The 18266-nt window shown below is 42.4% G+C and overlaps 1 protein-coding gene across 3 annotated transcripts in view; it reads left to right on the top strand.

Annotated features, from left to right (window-relative positions):
- Positions 1–18266, top strand: part of SERGEF (secretion regulating guanine nucleotide exchange factor) — a 116934-nt gene that overhangs the window by 20134 nt on the left and 78534 nt on the right. For all 3 annotated transcript variants that reach the window (XR_006414290.1, XM_044425908.1, XM_044425909.1), the window contains exon 9: positions 6715–6881. Coding sequence is in view for 2 of the 3 variants with exons in the window: in XM_044425908.1 (XP_044281843.1) it covers positions 6715–6881 (167 nt within the window). In the remaining variant the exon portion in view is untranslated. The remainder of the gene's footprint in view (positions 1–6714; positions 6882–18266) is intronic.

The raw sequence follows: 18266 nt of genomic DNA on the forward strand, positions 1-18266 counted from the left end.
TTCTATAATTTGCCAGACTAAGAAAATACCTGAGTTTAAAATAGAAACACCCAGACTTAATGTCATGATGCATATATTTTTAGCAATTAGTATACTGCAGACACTTCTGAATATTATTTTTCTCCTTTTTATATGTCAGTTTGTAATATACAGATGTACTGTACTTTTAAAAGAAGTAACACTCCTGCATTCCTGGGAACCACGTTGTGGGGGACTGGCAGAAAGGAAGGGAGCAGAGATCCAGGGGATTGGGGGGAACACGAACTCCCTCTGGCCCACCTGTGGTTTATAAAAGCCTGACTTTGGGCACCACTTTGGGATTGCTGCTGCCTGCTTCCAGGTATTACAGTCAAAGGGTTGGAACTGCCTGGGAGGCACGTGTGGCAGAGGGCAGTAAATCTGGCCAAGGTGGACAAGGCCAGGAGGAAGATAAAGAAGGCTAGAGTTTGTGGTGGGAAAAATATCGCTCGCCCAGGAATCTCATTTGATCAGCAAGATCTGTTCAGACAGAATAGGAGGCTTTTCTCTAGAGAGGGAAGCAGCTTCTGGTTTGAGGACATCAGGGCAGGGATAGGTAATTGTTTGCTGCTTCAGTTGATTTGTGACAAGGTGTGGAGGACTTAGGACAGTGGTGGCGAACCTATGGCACACTTGCCACAGCGAGCATGCAGAGCCCTCTCTGTCAGCATGCGAGCCAAGTTGCCCCAGCATCGCCCCAGCAGCCGAGCATGGGATAAAAGTGCACATAGGGGCCATGCGCATGCTCGGAAAGGAGTAGCGGCGCCAGGCAATGATGTCACGAGCCGTAACTCATTAGCTGCGACTCATCTGAGCTTTTGCATGGCCAATCAGTGCGCGGTCAAGGATATGCTGTGAGTTGTCTTTTCTAAACTAAAACCTCAGTATTCAGGTTATATTGCAGTGTTGGCACTTTGCGATAAATAAGTGGGCTTTGGGTTGCAGTTTGGGCACTTGGTCTCTAAAAGGTTCCCCATCACTGACTTAGGAGGACCCCTTTCCCTGTACCTGGTGACTTGGAAGGCATTAGACCAGATCCATTGGTAGGGGGGAACAAAATTGGGCTCTTTGTTCTCCCATGAGTGGGTCCTCATAAAGGACTTTGGGGGGCACCAAGAGTTAGCCCAGTGGGGAGTAACAATCCTGTCATGCCCCCAGATAGTGGAGGGGGAGCTCACTTTAATGGTGTGTGCCATGATGGGGGCACCTGACTTCTGGCTCCCTACTGAGCGGGCCAGGAATTGGACAGCAGGCAGCTTGCGCTGATCATGGATTCACAACCCATGCTCCTGCCAAAATTCTCTTGCAAGTTGAAACGAATAAAGCTCTGGCCAGTTATTTAACCCAACCAAGACTCTGTCCTTGCCCTTCCAGAAGGACCAGCTGCTACAGACAAGAAGGGTTTAGAGGGTCCCAGTAGCTTCCAGAATAACATTCTGTTTCCTCTTAGTGATTCTCACTGTGGTTGCAAGAAACCATTTATTTTTCATGTATACATTCTCTTGACTAACCATGTATTTTTATGGGTTTGGATTACTTGCTCAGAATGGAGGATAGCCATTGGAGAGTGCCATGAAATGAAGAAACTAGTGCTGAGATTGTGGTCCCATTCATGCTTGACCAAATTCAGGGGCTTCAGTCAGGAAGACATATAGTGGAAGCTGAAACCTCCCAAGAGTTGACTATTTTGTGAGCAATTTAGTTCTGTAGAACTCTTGTCTTGTGCTTTGCAAGTGAAATTAATCTCTGCAGTTTCCAGTGGGTAGCTGTATTCATCTGGTGTAGCAAAGGCACAAGAATCTTGTGAAATTTTAAAGACAAACACATTTGTTCCAGAATAAGCTTTCTGGACCACAGCACACTTGAGCAGATGTATCAAACATTACGGATAGCTTCAAGTTATAGAGGAAATTGCTTTATGCAGCACATTTTCCAGGGGGTGAGCTAGAAGAAAATGACTTGCCTATGACCACTCAGTTTTCACTTCTGAGAGGTCATTTGAACTTTGGTCTGCTAGATTCATGTCCAGCAAACTGCAGGACAGCAAGCTGCCAAGTTATCCTCCCATCCCTCTGTTGGATGTGTATTTGTCAGCCTGGGAAAGAGGTATTTGATCTGATTTTAAGATGTCCACTCTATTCTATGGAATTCAGCTTTAACCTTTTCATTTATTTATTTAATTTATTACCACTTATGGTCTTTGACAAATTGTTTCTTATCTGTATGAACATCTTGACAAACAACTGAGCCAAAACCAGGTTGCCAAGATGGCAGAAAACTGTAGGGACAACTTCTTACCCCATCCCAAAGTACATCTGCTACAATGAGCTGGTCTGTTTGGTGGGTTATGATCCAGATGGGTGCCAGCCAAGTTGCTGATTCATAGTTTCCATCACAGCTGCTTGTGTCAACTGAACCTAGCAAAGGTGGCTTGTCGGGCAGTTAACAAACCATGCCCAACCCTAAACATGCCATTAGGTTCTGGGTTGTTTACTAACTGCCCCAAGGAGCCACCCTCACCAGTCTCAAATGTCTCAGGAACTCTGCATCTTGTGAAGGTAATTAGGGAAATGAGGGGCTGCTGAGCAAGTCACCCTGGCTTATTGTGCTACCCTTGTCTTGTGTAAACTGGACCATAGGTTGAAAGATGTGGCTGCTGCAGCAACTGTAGCTATCACAAAGCTTTCTGCGGCAAGACCAGTCCATTTTTCACACCCTGAAAATAGCATTTTTCTGCTTAGTTTTCTATAAAACAGTACATATATTGTCCAAAGTAATTCGCTGAGTATATTGAAGGTTTCTGTTGTGACAATCACTGCATACCCAATGGGCCTTGTCAAACCTGGTTAAACTGAATAAGGAATTTACAGTGTAGTATTCATCTTGATTTCCATTTGGTTCCCTTAGGGAAAAACCCATAGATTAAATTGTAAATGTTACATCTTATTACATCACATTAAACCTTTCTGCATACTTGAAGTGCCATGAGACTGACGAAGTGAAATTATAACAGTGGAAATCTTCAGCAGTGGGAAACTACTGGCTTTAAATGACCTGGAGACCAGGCTTTTTTTTTTTTTTTTTAAGTTCATAATAAAATTAAATGAGAGCAAAATGGCTGTGCCTTTAAGATAAGGTGATGGTGAAATTTGAACTGTGAGCTTCATAGTTCAGACTTTTACCCACTACACTATACAATAATTCTTTAGAGGTTGTTTTAAAAACTGACAGGAAAGATGTGCTGAGCAATATTGTATAGAACTATTCATATGCATATTAATGAAGGCAGGTCATGTCTCAAAAATGTTGCAATATGAAATTCAAAACGAGAGGCAATGTGGGAGGCTTAGAGGATGCACACTATTCAGGGAGCTAGACAAGAACCTTATCATCTCTTTCCAAGAAGAGAATAAGTAGTTATTAGAAAACTCCCTGCTCCACCCAGATAGTGCTTACAACCTATGCCACCTGGTGGTTAAGATGTGTAATGACAACATCTACCCAGAGAGGAAGACCAAGATGAAGATAAGTGGTGAAAGAGTGTTTGGTCAGTTCAGTTACACATAAGCCTTCTTCAAAGGGAAATTTGGGTATATTTCATTCTACTTTAGTTAAAAACAGCATTCCCACAGCCCGCCCCGAAGGGAACATTTAAAAACCCAAGCCAGGTATATGTACTTTGCTTAGTTTTAGTAGAGAGTAGGGAATGTTATGCCAAAATGTTAATGGAAAAGATGGACTTGAGAAGGAATTTGAGAGAAGAGCATGAGGGACAGCAAGAGAGGAGGCAAAAGGTGGATGCCACCAGCTGGTACAATAAGAAGAAACTGATGATAAATTTACTCTTAGACACACTGGCTTTGAGAAGACGGTGAAGCATCCAAATGCAAGTATTGAACCCATAGTAGGAGATCTAGGCCTGGGGTTCTGAAGCGTTAGTGGGCGTCATCAACACATACAGTAGCGATGTTGAGATTCTGTCAGTGTGAGGGCTGGATTCCATTTTGAAAAATCTCTCAGGGCTGTATTCTGGTTGTCCAAAGGCAAAACGAGGTTGATTGAAAGGACAGGAGATGGGCCCAGCTGCCAGCATATTTTAGCTTAAAGTTCTTACTAAGGACACACATTTTAGCCTTGAAGAATGAGGAAAAATGCAGTATACCCGAGAAACCAGCAAACACCAAGGGAAGGGCCTTGTGGAGAACTTTGGGGGGCTCAGTTTGGCCCCTGTGCTTGAACTTGAACAACCATGGTATGGATAGTATTGAAAGCCATGTGATTTGATGAGATTACCCAGAGGAAGAATAGCAGAAGACAGGAAACAGTTCATGAGGGATCTCATTGGAAAGTAGAAGACAGAGGAAGAACTTGTGAAAATACTGAACAAGTGATTAAACATGTAGGGAAAGAACTAATGACAGACTCAAAATAAGTCCAGGGCTAATCTTAGAACAAGAAAATCTGCTGTGTGATAATCATAAATATCCTCTGGAGGGCAGCATTGATATCTACTTTTTAAAATGGACTGCCCTATAGGGATCCTGGGAGGCTATCAAAAATCTGTGATACTTTGGAAATGATGGAGTGCAAAGAAAGTGGTATTAGGTAAATTTCACTCTTCTCTGCAATATCTGAGCCTTTAAAGTGCTTGTAACATGAGTCTTGATGAGTTGTAAAAAGGGGCTGTTCACCAGTGGGGAAATTGTTCTAATACATTTCATCAAATTTAAATTTATATGTAGTTGAAGGGATTGGGCTGCTTGCCAGCTGCAAGTTCGCTGCGCCTGTGCCCCTGTTCTAGCTGTGGTCTTTTCTCACCTCACCTGCACTCCTACTCCCCAAGATTACAGTATAAACTTGTATATTTTTGGTGTAGGGTTCAGGTAAGCCACAATTTAATTAGCTATCTCCAATTTTCAGCAATCAGTAGGAGGATGCAGTGGCTGCTGCCATGCCCTGGACACATATTCAACATAATACCTAGGAAGGCTATGAGAATACAGTACGTGCATAGATAAAAGTTGCCTCTCTGTGTGAAGGCTGACCATATGATTGACAACACTGGAAAATCAGGGCCCTCAGTCATGTGGTGAGAGGAGGCATCTCCTCCATCACCCTCTGTGAGCAGAGGGGACAAAATGGGGGGGGGAGGGGGGAGGGGAGAGGCTGCAGCATATGGATTTAGCCTCATTTGAAGAACTAAACATGGAGTCCCAACCTGATTGGGCCCCTGGGCACATTTGGGAACTGAGGAACAGCTATGGGCACCAGCTCAAGGTGACTCCTGTGTAGGACATGGCTGGTCACGTGATGGCTGCCAGTGGGGCCTGGCTAGTCAAGAGGTCTGGGGTGGGGAGTGAACTAGCAAGTCTACACCCTGAGGTAGGGGGAGATGGAAATAATTTCTTCCTGGCCTGCCCAGTCTTTTTTCATCCACAGAGACCTTTCCTCTTGGTGCTCTTTCTCTCCTTCCAGCCTCCACTCTTGCTATTTCTCTCCCCCAACTCCTTTCCTCACTATTTCCCTCCTTCCCTGATCCTGCCCCTCTTTCTCTTCCTCCTTAGCTCATTACCTTGCTCTTACTCTCCAGCACACTCATTTATCTTTTTTTTCTCTCTACTTCCAGCCCCTAGCCTATTTTCTCCCCTACTTATTTACCACACTGTTTCTCCTCTCATTTCCAGCCTTGTGCTCTCCTCCTCTAACCAGCTCTTAGCCTCACTATTTCTCTCCTGTGATTTCTTTGTTTTGGTGCTTCTTCCCTCTCCCACCTTCTTATTCTTTGTCCTCTTGCCTGGTTTTTTCCCCCAACTATTTTTATTTATTTATTAAAACATTTCTATGCCGCCCCTTGCCGAAGCCTTGGGGCGGCTCACAGCACAAATAAAATACAATAAAATACAAAAATAACAATATAAAATTAACAATATAAAAAATAACAATATAAAAGAAGTCGCCCTGGCCAGATAAATAAGCAAATATTGTTAACAATTAAAATGATGTTTAAATAAAAAGGTCTTCGCCTGGCGACTACTGTGGGGGTTCTTTTTGTTTTTGTTTTGGTGGGGGGAAGGGGCAGGGAGTGAAGAGCTTTGTGGGTATCATTGGAAATGCCAGTATATGTTGCATTGGAAACGTTGGTTTAGCTGAGATGATTGGGCAATCATATGAAGAAGGTGTTCCCCAAAATGCTAAGGTCCCAGCCTGTTTAGAGCTTTAAAAGGCAAAACTGTCTCTGGCACTCTCAGTCGATCATAAACTTAAGCTGGACTTGTTTGAAACACATCCTCACTGAGTTTACTCTTGTAGGAGTGGGCAGCTTCATTTTGAATCAGGTCCATATAGACCTGGCCTGAATGAATGAAAATAGCAGGGTCACTCTTTCAACAGTGTTTGCCAAGCAAAGTTGGTAAAAGACACTCTGGACCACAAGCTGGTCGTACAGAAAAGTTGCTGATTACCAAGTACACTCAGACTCTGAATCTGCTGCTCAGGAAGAAGTGTTTTGTTTTTGTGGTCTGGTGGTCCACTGAGTCTCCTCCTTTGTGACAGTGTTGGCCATGTCAGGATTAAGCCTTTTGCCCACCCATTCCATTGTTAACCTGAGATACTGAATTTTGATATGATCTCAGTGGTATACAATTTTGTCTGTATCAAGGGATAAATGCTGTTATGATTTTGTGTGCTTTTATTTAGTGACTGGGAAGGTCTTTACATGGGGTCGAGGAGACTATGGGCAGCTTGGAAGAAGTGAGATGCTCCATGAAGGACAGAGACCGGATGGAAAAGGCTCTACTGAACACAGCTTGCAAGAGCCACTGAATGCCCCTGCTCCTGTACCCAGCCTTACTGGGGCCTCTGAGGTAAGAAAGGCTATGCATGCTGATGGCTTCCGCACTCCACATGTTGCTTTGCCTTGGGTTATTGGCTTGCTGCCAAACTAGGTCTAGTGTCAGGCTTCTGGACACTGAATAAGGCACATTCTTGGACTTTTACATACCCAAAAGGGGTGGTGATCACAATAATAATAAATTGTCATCTTCAACTTCTTTGGTAGTATCTGGTAGCAGTGGCACCTGAGAAACAGGCTAAATAAACTTGAAAAGAAAGTGTGTTTCCCCAATTTAGCAATATCAAGAGGGTTTCTTTTATTACAGGAAAAGTGTGTGGGTGTGTCTAACCAGGTGTTAGACTGCAATTTCCATTACCCCCCACTACTGGCTATGCTGGCTAGGGCTGATCCAAAAAGTTGCAATCCAAAAACATTTGGAGGACCACATGATCCCCTTCCCTCTATTAAAGCAAGATAATATTTCTGGTGTGGAATTTTGTTTGAAGCAAAGCTTCCCTGATACTTGTATCTTGTTCCTGCTTAGCATTTGTGCTACCAAGGTAAAATTAGGTTTTAGTCGACGTGTAGTTCATTTCTTTGTGAACACGTTTTATGGTCATCTTATTCAATATTGACAAGTAAGGGGCTTATTTTTATGGAGCTGGGCATTTCTGAGGACTATGCAATGACTGAGAAAGATTTCTGTTTACATGCAAAAAATCTACATGAAAAGATAGTTATCAAGAATCCTTTAGACCACTTAAAAACAAAAGCATTTGCTATGATGACTTGTGAAATTTGTGGGCAGGAAGTGAGGATTGAATATAGCAATACACAGCCTAGGAAACTCAGCAGTATTTAAGCTGCTACTGATATAGGCTTGGATCCCAGGTGGTTATTCCAGGAGGGGGGAAATTCCCCCCTCGCCACAATAATGGGCACAGGAAGTTGGATGCAGCCATAAATCAGCAAGAGCTTAAGCTCCGCTGAGCTTAAAATAAATCCTTATCTCTTGCACACAAGTTTAACTTGTAATCAATGTTTCTATTTTTAATCCTCAGGGAAACCCTCTGAAATAGATTTTTTTTGGTGTGGCTTTAATGGGGAGGAGAGAGGGAGACTTCACACTAGTGATTGTCAGACAGGGTTATATTGGATTTAACCCACTGAAAGGAAGTGCACAAGGTTGCATTTTGAGAGCTAAAGCCTAGAGATTCCAAAAATAATCAGATTTTTAAAATCATACTGATAGCTTGGCACTATCTAGCCATAGCCACAATCTAGGAATGGAGCTAAAAATTGCTCTGAACCCTATTGAAAATGTCTGAAGATGGTATCTTAAGTCTTGGATGTCATCAGTTCCAAGGTAAGAGTCATGTCACATCAGAAAGACCTGTTTTCTCATCAACTGCACATGAATCTGTAAATTTAAAAAGTGTTCTCCACATCAAAGAGGATTCCAGACAGGCTGTTTTTATCCAATTTTTGGAACTAAAGACATGGTTGAAATATGACAAATCTTCATTCCCCCTCTATAGCAGGCCTTCCTCTCATTCTGTCATGCATTGTGGCAGATATGTTTGCAGGCTAATTCTGTAGGAGCTCCAATGTTAATAGGGCCAGTGTTAATAAATTCAACGTATGAATTAATTTTGCAAGCATAGTTGCAACAAAAATGCTTTTCTCCAGTCTTCTCCCATCTTCCCTCCCTTTGCACATTAGCTGCTTTGGGTTTCTTGCAGGAAAAAATGAGATAAAATGAATGGACAAACAAACAACGAAACAAAAACATGTTGATTTAATAACGTGTTGGGTTGTTGTCCATGAGTCCATGGGTTAATTGCTGTGTTGTTCAGCCCCTTAACCCTCTGTACACACATCTCATTCAACCTTACCTTACTTGCATTTCCTTACAAGGACATCACTCTATATGGAAATCTCAATCACTGCTTTGTTTTTCTAATGATGGATTTTTCGGGCATCCATACTGTAAAACTGATAATCGGCCCCAACTAAAAGAAGTTCTCTCTTCTAACCTGCTAACTGACAGGGAGCGGAAGATAGCCTTTGGCTGCCAGGCTCCCATGCCTTTTAAAATTTACTACATATTTTCCGAGTTGATCTGTGGTAGCTGCTGGTATTGCCATGCTCTGGAAATGATTAAGCAGCTATCATTTTACTGAGGTTACATCCATTTTCTCATTGCAAGCAAGACCTCCTTCTGTGGAAGCACCAATATTGGCATGAGAACTCTGATCCTACAAGAAGTGGTTCTGTTGAATTAAGCTCTCCTGCACTGGAAATCGGTGTGTTCACTTAAAGAAATGAAATACGCAGCACCTGTTAAAAACAGAACAATGAATTATGCAACCAGATATTTAAACTCTCTCCAAGTTTAGAGAATTGAAGCAAACTTCCTGCTGTTGTTCTTTATGGGTTCATTGGAACATGATTGATTATAAGGACTCAAACAAGCTTTGCTATAAAAATGTGAAGACTGCAAATGCTTTCATTCTCAGTGAGTGAAATCCCATAAATATATTAAGCCTTTGAAGCCAGATTTGCTGTTTAGCTGCTGTGAACATGTGTACATTAAATATATCACTAAGCTGATTACCAAAGCTGTAGATCTTAAGGAAACAATTCATTAAGGGCAGTTTAATTATCTGCTTCTTCCCAGTGCTGTGAAAAGTTAACCTGATGTTTTAAAAACAGCTGAATACAATGGAAATGAAGATTTCTCTCCCTCTGCCATAACATCAGCAACACTATAAAGAAACATTTGGATGAAAACTTACAGGGGTGATGTCATTCTCTTCTTTGTATCTAGTGTAGGATACTTGTGGCCTGTTGGCCAGAGATGGCTCCATGCTGCATTTATGTGGTCCCTGATGGACCTACCAAAGTTTAATCAAAGAGAGTTAAAACATTGATTAGCAGTTTCACAAATGAGGAAGAGAAACATGTTTTTCAGGTGCTAAGGCACAACATTTTAGAATTAATGTTTTCTATCTGGGAACAGAGTGTCCCTGAAATTATAGAATTTGACCATGCTACACGATACAGTGATCTAGGTCTTTGTTTTGATGAACTCGGGAAACAAAACCTATGGTAGATTCTGCAGTGTTAAGATAGATGTGGATTGACTCAGGCACAGAATATGCCCAGATGGTTGTTTGAACAAATGCACTTGGCCTTTCCTGTCTATATACAGCCGTGGCTTTACCCCATGATGGCCCTTCTTTGGTTTCATCCAGGCTATAATGCAGGCAGAGTCAACTGTGGGAACAGTACAACTTCCAGACAGGATGTTTATTGTATACTTGCTTCACTTGTACAATTCAATGGGTGTGGGGGGGGGGGGCAGACCATACTGTCTTCAATTTGTAACCCTCCTGTGTTTCCTCACCCTGTCTTTTGTCTTTTTGTTTGAGCAACAAAAGTCATTGAAAGAGGGAAAGATTGAATAGCTTCATAATATCTTATGATTGGTAGTACTACGCAGCCTTCCACTGGGGTCGCTCCAACCCAGATCACAGAGTCCGTATGAAGAAAGCTGGGTTATGAAATCTACTTCTCTGGAGTTCTTTTGCTCACCTTGGTTTTCATGTGCAACTACCAATGTTCCTTACAAACATTTAGGGAGCACACTCATATGTCACACTAAGCCACCCTGAGAATAAGCCGTGATTGACTGACTGTTCACTCAGTAACCCACAACGGGGTTGACAGATAATCAGCCTCCCTGAGGCTTGTCATGGCTTCTATCTCATTCTCCCTGCCTGCTTCTGGCACATATCCCAGGAGCCTTTGCAGCAAAATTCCCATCACACAATCCTTGGCTCTCTTGCTATATCAGCAACTTTTTAAAAGGTCCACTGGATGCTCTGGGTATGTCTCACCTTTGCTGGTTCCTGACAAAGTTTCTGATTCTTCCCCTGACCCTGCATGTGCTTGTTTTTCAAAGAAAAAAAATGTGAACCACAACTTTCCCTTTTGGTGAGTTTTTCTTTTGTCACGTGCTTTCTCTGTGGCTAGCGCCATGCTGCCTTTGCCTGCCCCGAAGCAGCTTTTGCTCATCATTTCTCCCTGCTGCTTCCAGCTCTCTGACATCTGTGCTCCCATCTCTGCTCCCTCGCAGTTGGAAAAGCAAATATCCCTGCCACCGCCGCTCTGCTCTCTGACAATGTGAGAAGTGGATTGAGTTATGGCTCCCTCTTCACCCGCTCTTGCCCCAAGTGCTTCCCTTTAGCCAGAGAACCATTTTTTTGCTCACGCTGCTAAGTGTCCCCGGCAAGAGCACACCCAGCATTTCTACCTAAGCCTCCTCACTGATTATTTCATTCCACACTATGCTCTCAGCCTGGTGTCCCCACACACACTTCCCTCCATCTCCACCATGGAACAGCCACCTAGTTTTCTACCTATTCCTTATAAGCAGACAAAGCTGTGCAATGCAATATATCTTTATTGTGAAAGAACGTTTAGTAGCACATATGAAGACAGTCATTGGCACTGAGAGAACCATCTTGGCTACTAACCTGATTTTGCTTGCGAATGCACCATACATTGCCTGAGCTTTACTGGGTGTAGGCTTTGCTCTTCTTATTGGGAGAGTTACCTGAAGCAAGACTGATGCGGTGGATGGTGCATAAATGGCATATCCTATGAAGTGTGAGGATGGGGTGTGATTGTAGATGAAAATGTCTAGGGTAATGCAGGGAGCGTTGCGTGGGGAGTGCTGCCAGTGTAGGAGCTTACACAACTCAGGTTTGGCAGAGAAGTACTGATGGGGAGCGAATGCTTACATGGATGCCATGGCATCCGTGGCATGGGGTGCAAGTGGGGAGGCTGTGGATATGGTAGGTGGTAAAACAGTTGCAAGCAGGATAGAGACGTCTGCTGCTGTGAGTCTTTTATAAGTGCTATGCGGTCCCTGTGCACTGTGCACACAAGGGTAATGGTCTGTGAATGATTGTGTGCATCACACTGGATCCTTGTTTTGGATGGTGGATTCAGGAAATGTGACGGAAGTTGATTTGGGTGATGGTTGATGGTAATAACATCATTCTCAGCCCCTGGCCCTGGAAGCTGCTGGTTCTCTCGAGGGAACGCAGCTCCCTTTGCAGTGCAGTGCATGATGAAGCAAGCAACAACGACTGCTGGCGTAAGGTTTCCTTTTACGTCGCGTAGTGTATAAAGTGAGCACCCCCACAATTTTAAGCAGCCAACAGGGAGTCTAGCTTCACCGTGGTAGTAGTTGAAGCATGCAGCTGGTATGTCCTTAGAGCCCAGTACTGTGACATAAGTCATGGCTGAGGCACAACAACCTGGTTGCTAAGAATGAAGTGGTATGTGGGGAAATCTGTTTGGCATGGTATGGGGGCTGGTGAAGAATGATCCTGTGAGTAGCTTATCTGCTGATTTTAAATTCCAGTGCCATGGCTCCCCTCCTCCACCATGTGCAGTGTGGTGGAAAGTGCACCATATCAGGCAACAGTAGTTCATCTGCACTGGCTCTGGGTTTACCTGTTTCCAACCTGGGGGATAAATGATGAGCCACAGGTTCGCATGCATAGAGAAAGCTATTACAGGGGGCTTAGAATTGGGCTCTGTTTGCTAGAAGCAATAGGTAAGCAGTGGTGGGAAGGCTTCACAAGAGGACTCTGTGTGAGTTGCCACAGATCCATTGTTGCCACAGATCCATTGCACAAAAGATGTAAAGTTTTATACACTGGGTCATTTTAATTGGTTGCACAAGATGAAGGGTCAAAGTATTAGAAAAATTACAAAGTAAAAAAATTAGAAGTCTTTTCTTCAGAAGCCTTTCAGAAACCTTGTAGATGTGTGGAGACAGGGCGTAAAACTAAATTTGGCAGAACTGCAGGTTCCTTGAAGGCTTCTGATTACACGCAACAGGCTCACAATAGAAAGAAAGTAGTCACTTAAAAATCATTCTGAAATTAGGGAGCATGCCAAGGCAGGGCAGAGGTTACAGAAGCACTTTCTGCTAGACAGAATCCTGGAAGCGAGACCTGCTCATGGGGAGTGTCAGCGCTTTTTGGCTGCTCTTGCTGAAGTACTGTGTAGCTGTTTTCAGCAACCCACAATAAGATAGCCCTGTTAGGTTTGAACAACATAACAAAACGTTGTGGGTGTGAAGTACTCTAAAACAAGCCATGGTGTCTCAGGGTGGTTTGGTTGAGAAAAAGAGGCCACACTGCTGAAACTATGCAGGGTTCAGAAGATGCAGCAACCCACTGTTGGTGATATCCATGGTGTGTTGTGTCATCTGAACCAGGAATCAGTGTGTGTGTGTGTGCGTGTGTGTGGGAGAGGGAGAGGGAGAGTGCGAGCATGATTGGTAGAGGTTGTAAGTGGGGCTGTGCCCCTTGACTTGTTTGTGTTGATAACTGGAACAAATCTGTGCATCTCCTTCTGCAATAAGTTTGGTCTATGCCCTTTAAATATCCATAAAGGACACAAAGCAGAGGGCCTTGCAAAACAAACATACCTACACTGAAGGGACTTGAAGGCCTTTCCATTTCAGCAGAATGAAATGAAACTGTCATGCATTCAAAACAGAGTCAAATTGCTTTTATCTTAAAGCAAGAGGTTATGGCAGTTTTTAATTTGTTTAGTCTGTGGTTGATAGGAAGTCTTTTATTATTAGGTTCTGTTCTGCTTCATGTAAAATAGAAACTGCTTTTAAATTGCAGGCTAGTTCCCTTGTTCTAAGGACAATATATTTGCTATATGATTTAATGAAGTGGTGTCTATATATATTTATCTAAAAAGTGGCAAACCATCAACCATGATTTGCCAGTTGCAATTCTCTAGCAATAAAATCATCCCTCCTTCATTGACTTATGCTCCACTGTAGTTACCATTTGTTTTCGGTTGAGAGGTAAGTTGTTGGAAAGGAATTCAGTAGTTCTTTTTCCTGTACCGTTCAGTCAGAATGCCAAATGACAGAACTCTAAGAAATGTGTCAGTACCCTCCAGCCTCCAAGATGCTCAGCCTGTACCACCCAGCAATGGAATTGGCTAAGATGGCACTCATCAATGCACATTTGGAAATGTTTCTTATTTTGAAAACTCATCAATTGATGAGGAACTCCCCTTTATAGATCTGCCTAAAAGTATTTTTTTATTTATTACATTTATATCCTGTCTTTTTTTCTTTTAAATAACTCAGAATGGCCCACATCATTCTCCTGCTCCTGCTGTCAGTCTTATCCTTACAACAACAACCCTGTGAGGTAGGTTGGGGTGAGAGTCTGTTACTGGCCCAAGGTTATCCGGTTGGCCCAATGACCAAGCGCTGACTAGAACCCAGATTGCCTGAGTCCCAGATCTGAGCTTTTAACCACTATGCTGCATTGCTTTCACCAGAAATATATTTTATGATGCACTGATTCTCAGAAGTATCATGTTCACCAAGAATTTTAACAGTCAAAGCCAAGAGACTGCTGACAATAAAGCCAGGACCTTGAGATTTTTTTGTTTTAGAACTATAAAATACTAGATAAGGTAGTAATCAGGATTTTGATGTTGTACATAAAACTGTGAGGCAACACAGTGCATAGTTAAGGTACATAATTTATATCAGCTCATCAGCAGACTGGTCTGATCACAAGTCCGGCATCCTAATTTCCCACATGGTGAAAAAGCGGGTCTGCACTGCACAGCTGATGTGTGGATTCGATGTGTAGGCAGTTCCAACTTTGGGATCTAGACATTTGCAAAACCACAAATAATGGTACCCTGGTTCTGACAACGGCAAATTGCTCCTGAAAGAGACAGCTAAGATGGGTTAGTTGTTTTGTACAGAAAGTTAAAATAGGTTAGTGACTTTGCACAGAAGATTAGCAGAAGATAAATGTCCTAGTCCACACACTGGTTGGTTCACTGGCTAGTGTCTGGGCAGATTCAGCTCTACCCTTAGGCAGTATGAAGAGGCTGCCCATGCTATGCAAGTTGGGGGCTTATGGTGATGTGCTGGAGCTGTGTGGGTCTGGACCCACTAAACCTGCACCCACTCATGTATCCTGTTGTTCAGCATGGTGCCCCATCATCTGTGTTGAAGTACGATCAATTTTAGTACAAGAAATGAAATGGGGAGCATGTTTTTCTTTGCCTAAAGAGTATCATTTCAGAAAGCAATTTAAAGTGCCCTTCATACAGTGGCTATTTCATATGCAGCAGTATGAACTGCTCTTTTGAAAAGATTCCTGTCTGACTTCCAAGCAATTTATTCTAATCACTCCTGCCAGTGTAATGTCTTGGCTTCATATCTGGGCTACTGATAAATGTCTCAATAACTATTTATCATTATGACAGCAGTTAAGACTGACTGTCCTTTCACAATGAGCTTTAAGAATAAGGTTTGAAGAAACCAATACAATCAAAGGAGTATGCTTTGAAATCCTGACAGGAAATCTTTAGTGTACTTAGTGTAAAACCTTTGTACCTCTTTTTTTAAGCAATCAAAATAAGATTCCACATCCACAATTTTAAAAAAAGATTTCAGAATACGGAAGGCTGAATATCAGTTATAGGCAAGTTAATCAAAAAAGATGATAAAATACTGAAATTGATAATATTTCAGTATTTAGACTAATGAAAAATATCTGAGGAAATGATCCTATGGCTTAGACATTGTTTGAGGGGCCATAGGATATTTTTTTGGAATGCCCAGCTTTGAGGATGGAGATTTTTGACTTTTGTTCCACCCAGCATTGGATGCAACCCCCCAAATTTTTTCCAAAATTGAATTCAGTCCTTAGGCCAACAAAGGCTCAACACTCCAAATCTACATACACCGATAGGAATCCTTGCCACTCCTTCCCATAGATGCCATGAACTGAACCTTGAGGCCTCCTACATGCACATCGTGTGCTTTCCCACTGACTTTTTCCAAGCAAAAATCATCACACATGCACATACAAGCAGCCGTGCAATAACAGTAATTAGTATTGTTAGTACAGCTCATTTCTGTCCTGCCATTTTTCTTCTTGTGAGGAACCCAAGGCAGCTTGCAGAGTCCTCTTCCACTTCATTTTATCCTCACACAACAACCCAGTGAGGTGCATTTGGCTGAAAACTGGACCTAGTCCCATGTCACCCAGTGAGTAGCAATTAGAACTTGGATCTCCTCAGTTCCTCGTCCAACATTCTGATCTCCAAAGCACACTGGCTCTCACTTGTCCACTGTGGTAAAAATACTGACTGTGCAGCACTTTAGTTATGAAGTCAAGAAAGAGACAGAAGGTGCTGTCTGAGGTGTAGGACCAGTAAGAGAAAGGAGAGTTTTCTGGTTTCCTTGAGGACAAGATCCTGGAACACTCTGTATGATCTCGCAGTGGGATAGCAGTTGTGTTCCCTAAGCTCTTCAGAATGTTCTTCTGCATGAGTCCTGTGAAGGTGCTTTTAAGAGCAGTGAATTATTTAACCAGTCAGCGGTGCTTTGGAACACTGATGTACCTGGAAATTAGGACACTGCACCGATGCCATCTTCGCTCATTTTGAAGGGAAAGTGTAGCATCAGAAATGGTTCTTTTTTCCAGTTGTCTAGTTTAAAGTTAATGGGAACAAACCACCAAGAAGCCTTTTTGCATCCTATGTGTTTTCATGCAGTTCCCCGATGTTTTAGTGAACTTGCACGCAGTGATCTATAAACATAAGAACATAAGAAGAACCATGCTTTTTTATGTTCCATCTAGTCCAGCATTCTGTTCACACGGTGGTCAGCTAGTGCCACTGGGATCCTGCAAGCAGGATATGCTATAGTGCTTTCCCACTCAGGGTCCCCAGGAGCACATGGAACGCCGTTCCAGGACATTTGTCAGAACTGAAATAGTGACACCATCTGCCAGAGCTCCAGGGTAACGGGCCCTGCTTACTCTGGAAAGCTAATGAGGTGATGATGAAGCTTTTAAGTTCTTCTATTGCCGGTGATTAATAGCATCTAAAAAAATCAGAGAATGAGGAAAATAATTAAGTGGGCACTGGCTACTGTTTTCCTTTTCTTCAGTGGGGTTGGTATTACACCCTGCCAGTTTCTAAGGCTGCTTGATAAGACTACTTATTTGTAAGGCTACTTAAATTTCTGACTAAATAGAAAGGTTGCATTTCAATTGGTTGAAATAAAAATGATAAAATGCATAGTGTTTTACAAGTTGCACTTGCATAGTCATAAATAAGTATCACTGAGTTCATTGGAATGTACTCCTAGGTTACTATGTACAGGATTGCATGCATGGTGATCCTAATCAATAGGACATTATGCTACATCCTGCTGGTTTTTTGTGTGTGCGTGACAAGTTCCTGCACTTCAGAATTTACCACTACACCACTATTTACACAGGACAACTTTCCAGTGGTCCGTGCTTGCTTTATTTAAATTATTAGCCAGTCCTCGCCCAAAAACTCATGAGAGGAAAGATGCTGTGCATAATATAAAATATCAAATTAATTATTTCACTTCTACACCCCAAATAGGGAATATAACAAAAGTTTAACATCACTCCTACTTTTCCTAATAGTATGAAGCGATAGGTCAGCCTTCTTTATGCTGATTCCAATGTGCCGTGCTTCTGAAATACATTCTGCAGAATCATGTGGTTAAGATAGAGGAGTCTGAAGATATGCTGCAATGGCCTTCCATTGCATACACAGTTACCCCTGAAATTCATTTTATCTGTTTTAATAATAATAATAACAGCAGCAGCAGCAATAATATAATATCCTAGAATGTGGTCATCTTCAGATATATCTACTGTGCCTTTATCCATATCACAGAAATGGTTGATCAAGCAGGGTGCTTTTGGTGAATGCACTGTCCTGGAACTATATTTGAGTTCAAAGTGTGCTAAAGAAGAACACTTAGAGAATACAAAATTGGTTTCTAAAAGTGGATATGGCAAGATAAAAGCTAGCTAATATTTCTAGGTCCCTAGCGGAAGGATAAGGGTAAAGAGTAAAGAACATCCATATCTATAACAATAACCAACTGAGGAACGTTAGGTTCATGGATGCCATTTTGAATTAATTGATCAGAAATCACAGTGTAGAGCTATAGCGTGTCAAAAGAGGTTTTGGCAGGGAATGTTTTTACCTGGTATGGAAATAGGGTGCTTATGGTAGGAGAAGCTTCACCTGGATTTCTGTGCATCACTAGTGGAGAAGAGCCACTAAACGGTAAAAGGTGGCAACTCTAAAAAGAGTGGGTCTAAGGTTTCCATGCAATGACATGTTGCAAGATACCTCTGAAAGTCTTTAAAGGAGACTTGTGATGTGGTTGAACTGCACCTAGGGGAAAATGATGGAATGAGTGCTGTTGTCAGAAGAGAAGACATTTATTTTGTAGGTCCTCTTGAATATGGCTGCCACACACACTTTTGAGCAGGGGTGA

The sequence above is a fragment of the Varanus komodoensis genome, unplaced genomic scaffold, assembly GCF_004798865.1.
Source record: "Varanus komodoensis strain SLA01 unplaced genomic scaffold, ASM479886v1 scaffold16, whole genome shotgun sequence".
Lineage (NCBI taxonomy): Eukaryota > Metazoa > Chordata > Lepidosauria > Squamata > Varanidae > Varanus > Varanus komodoensis.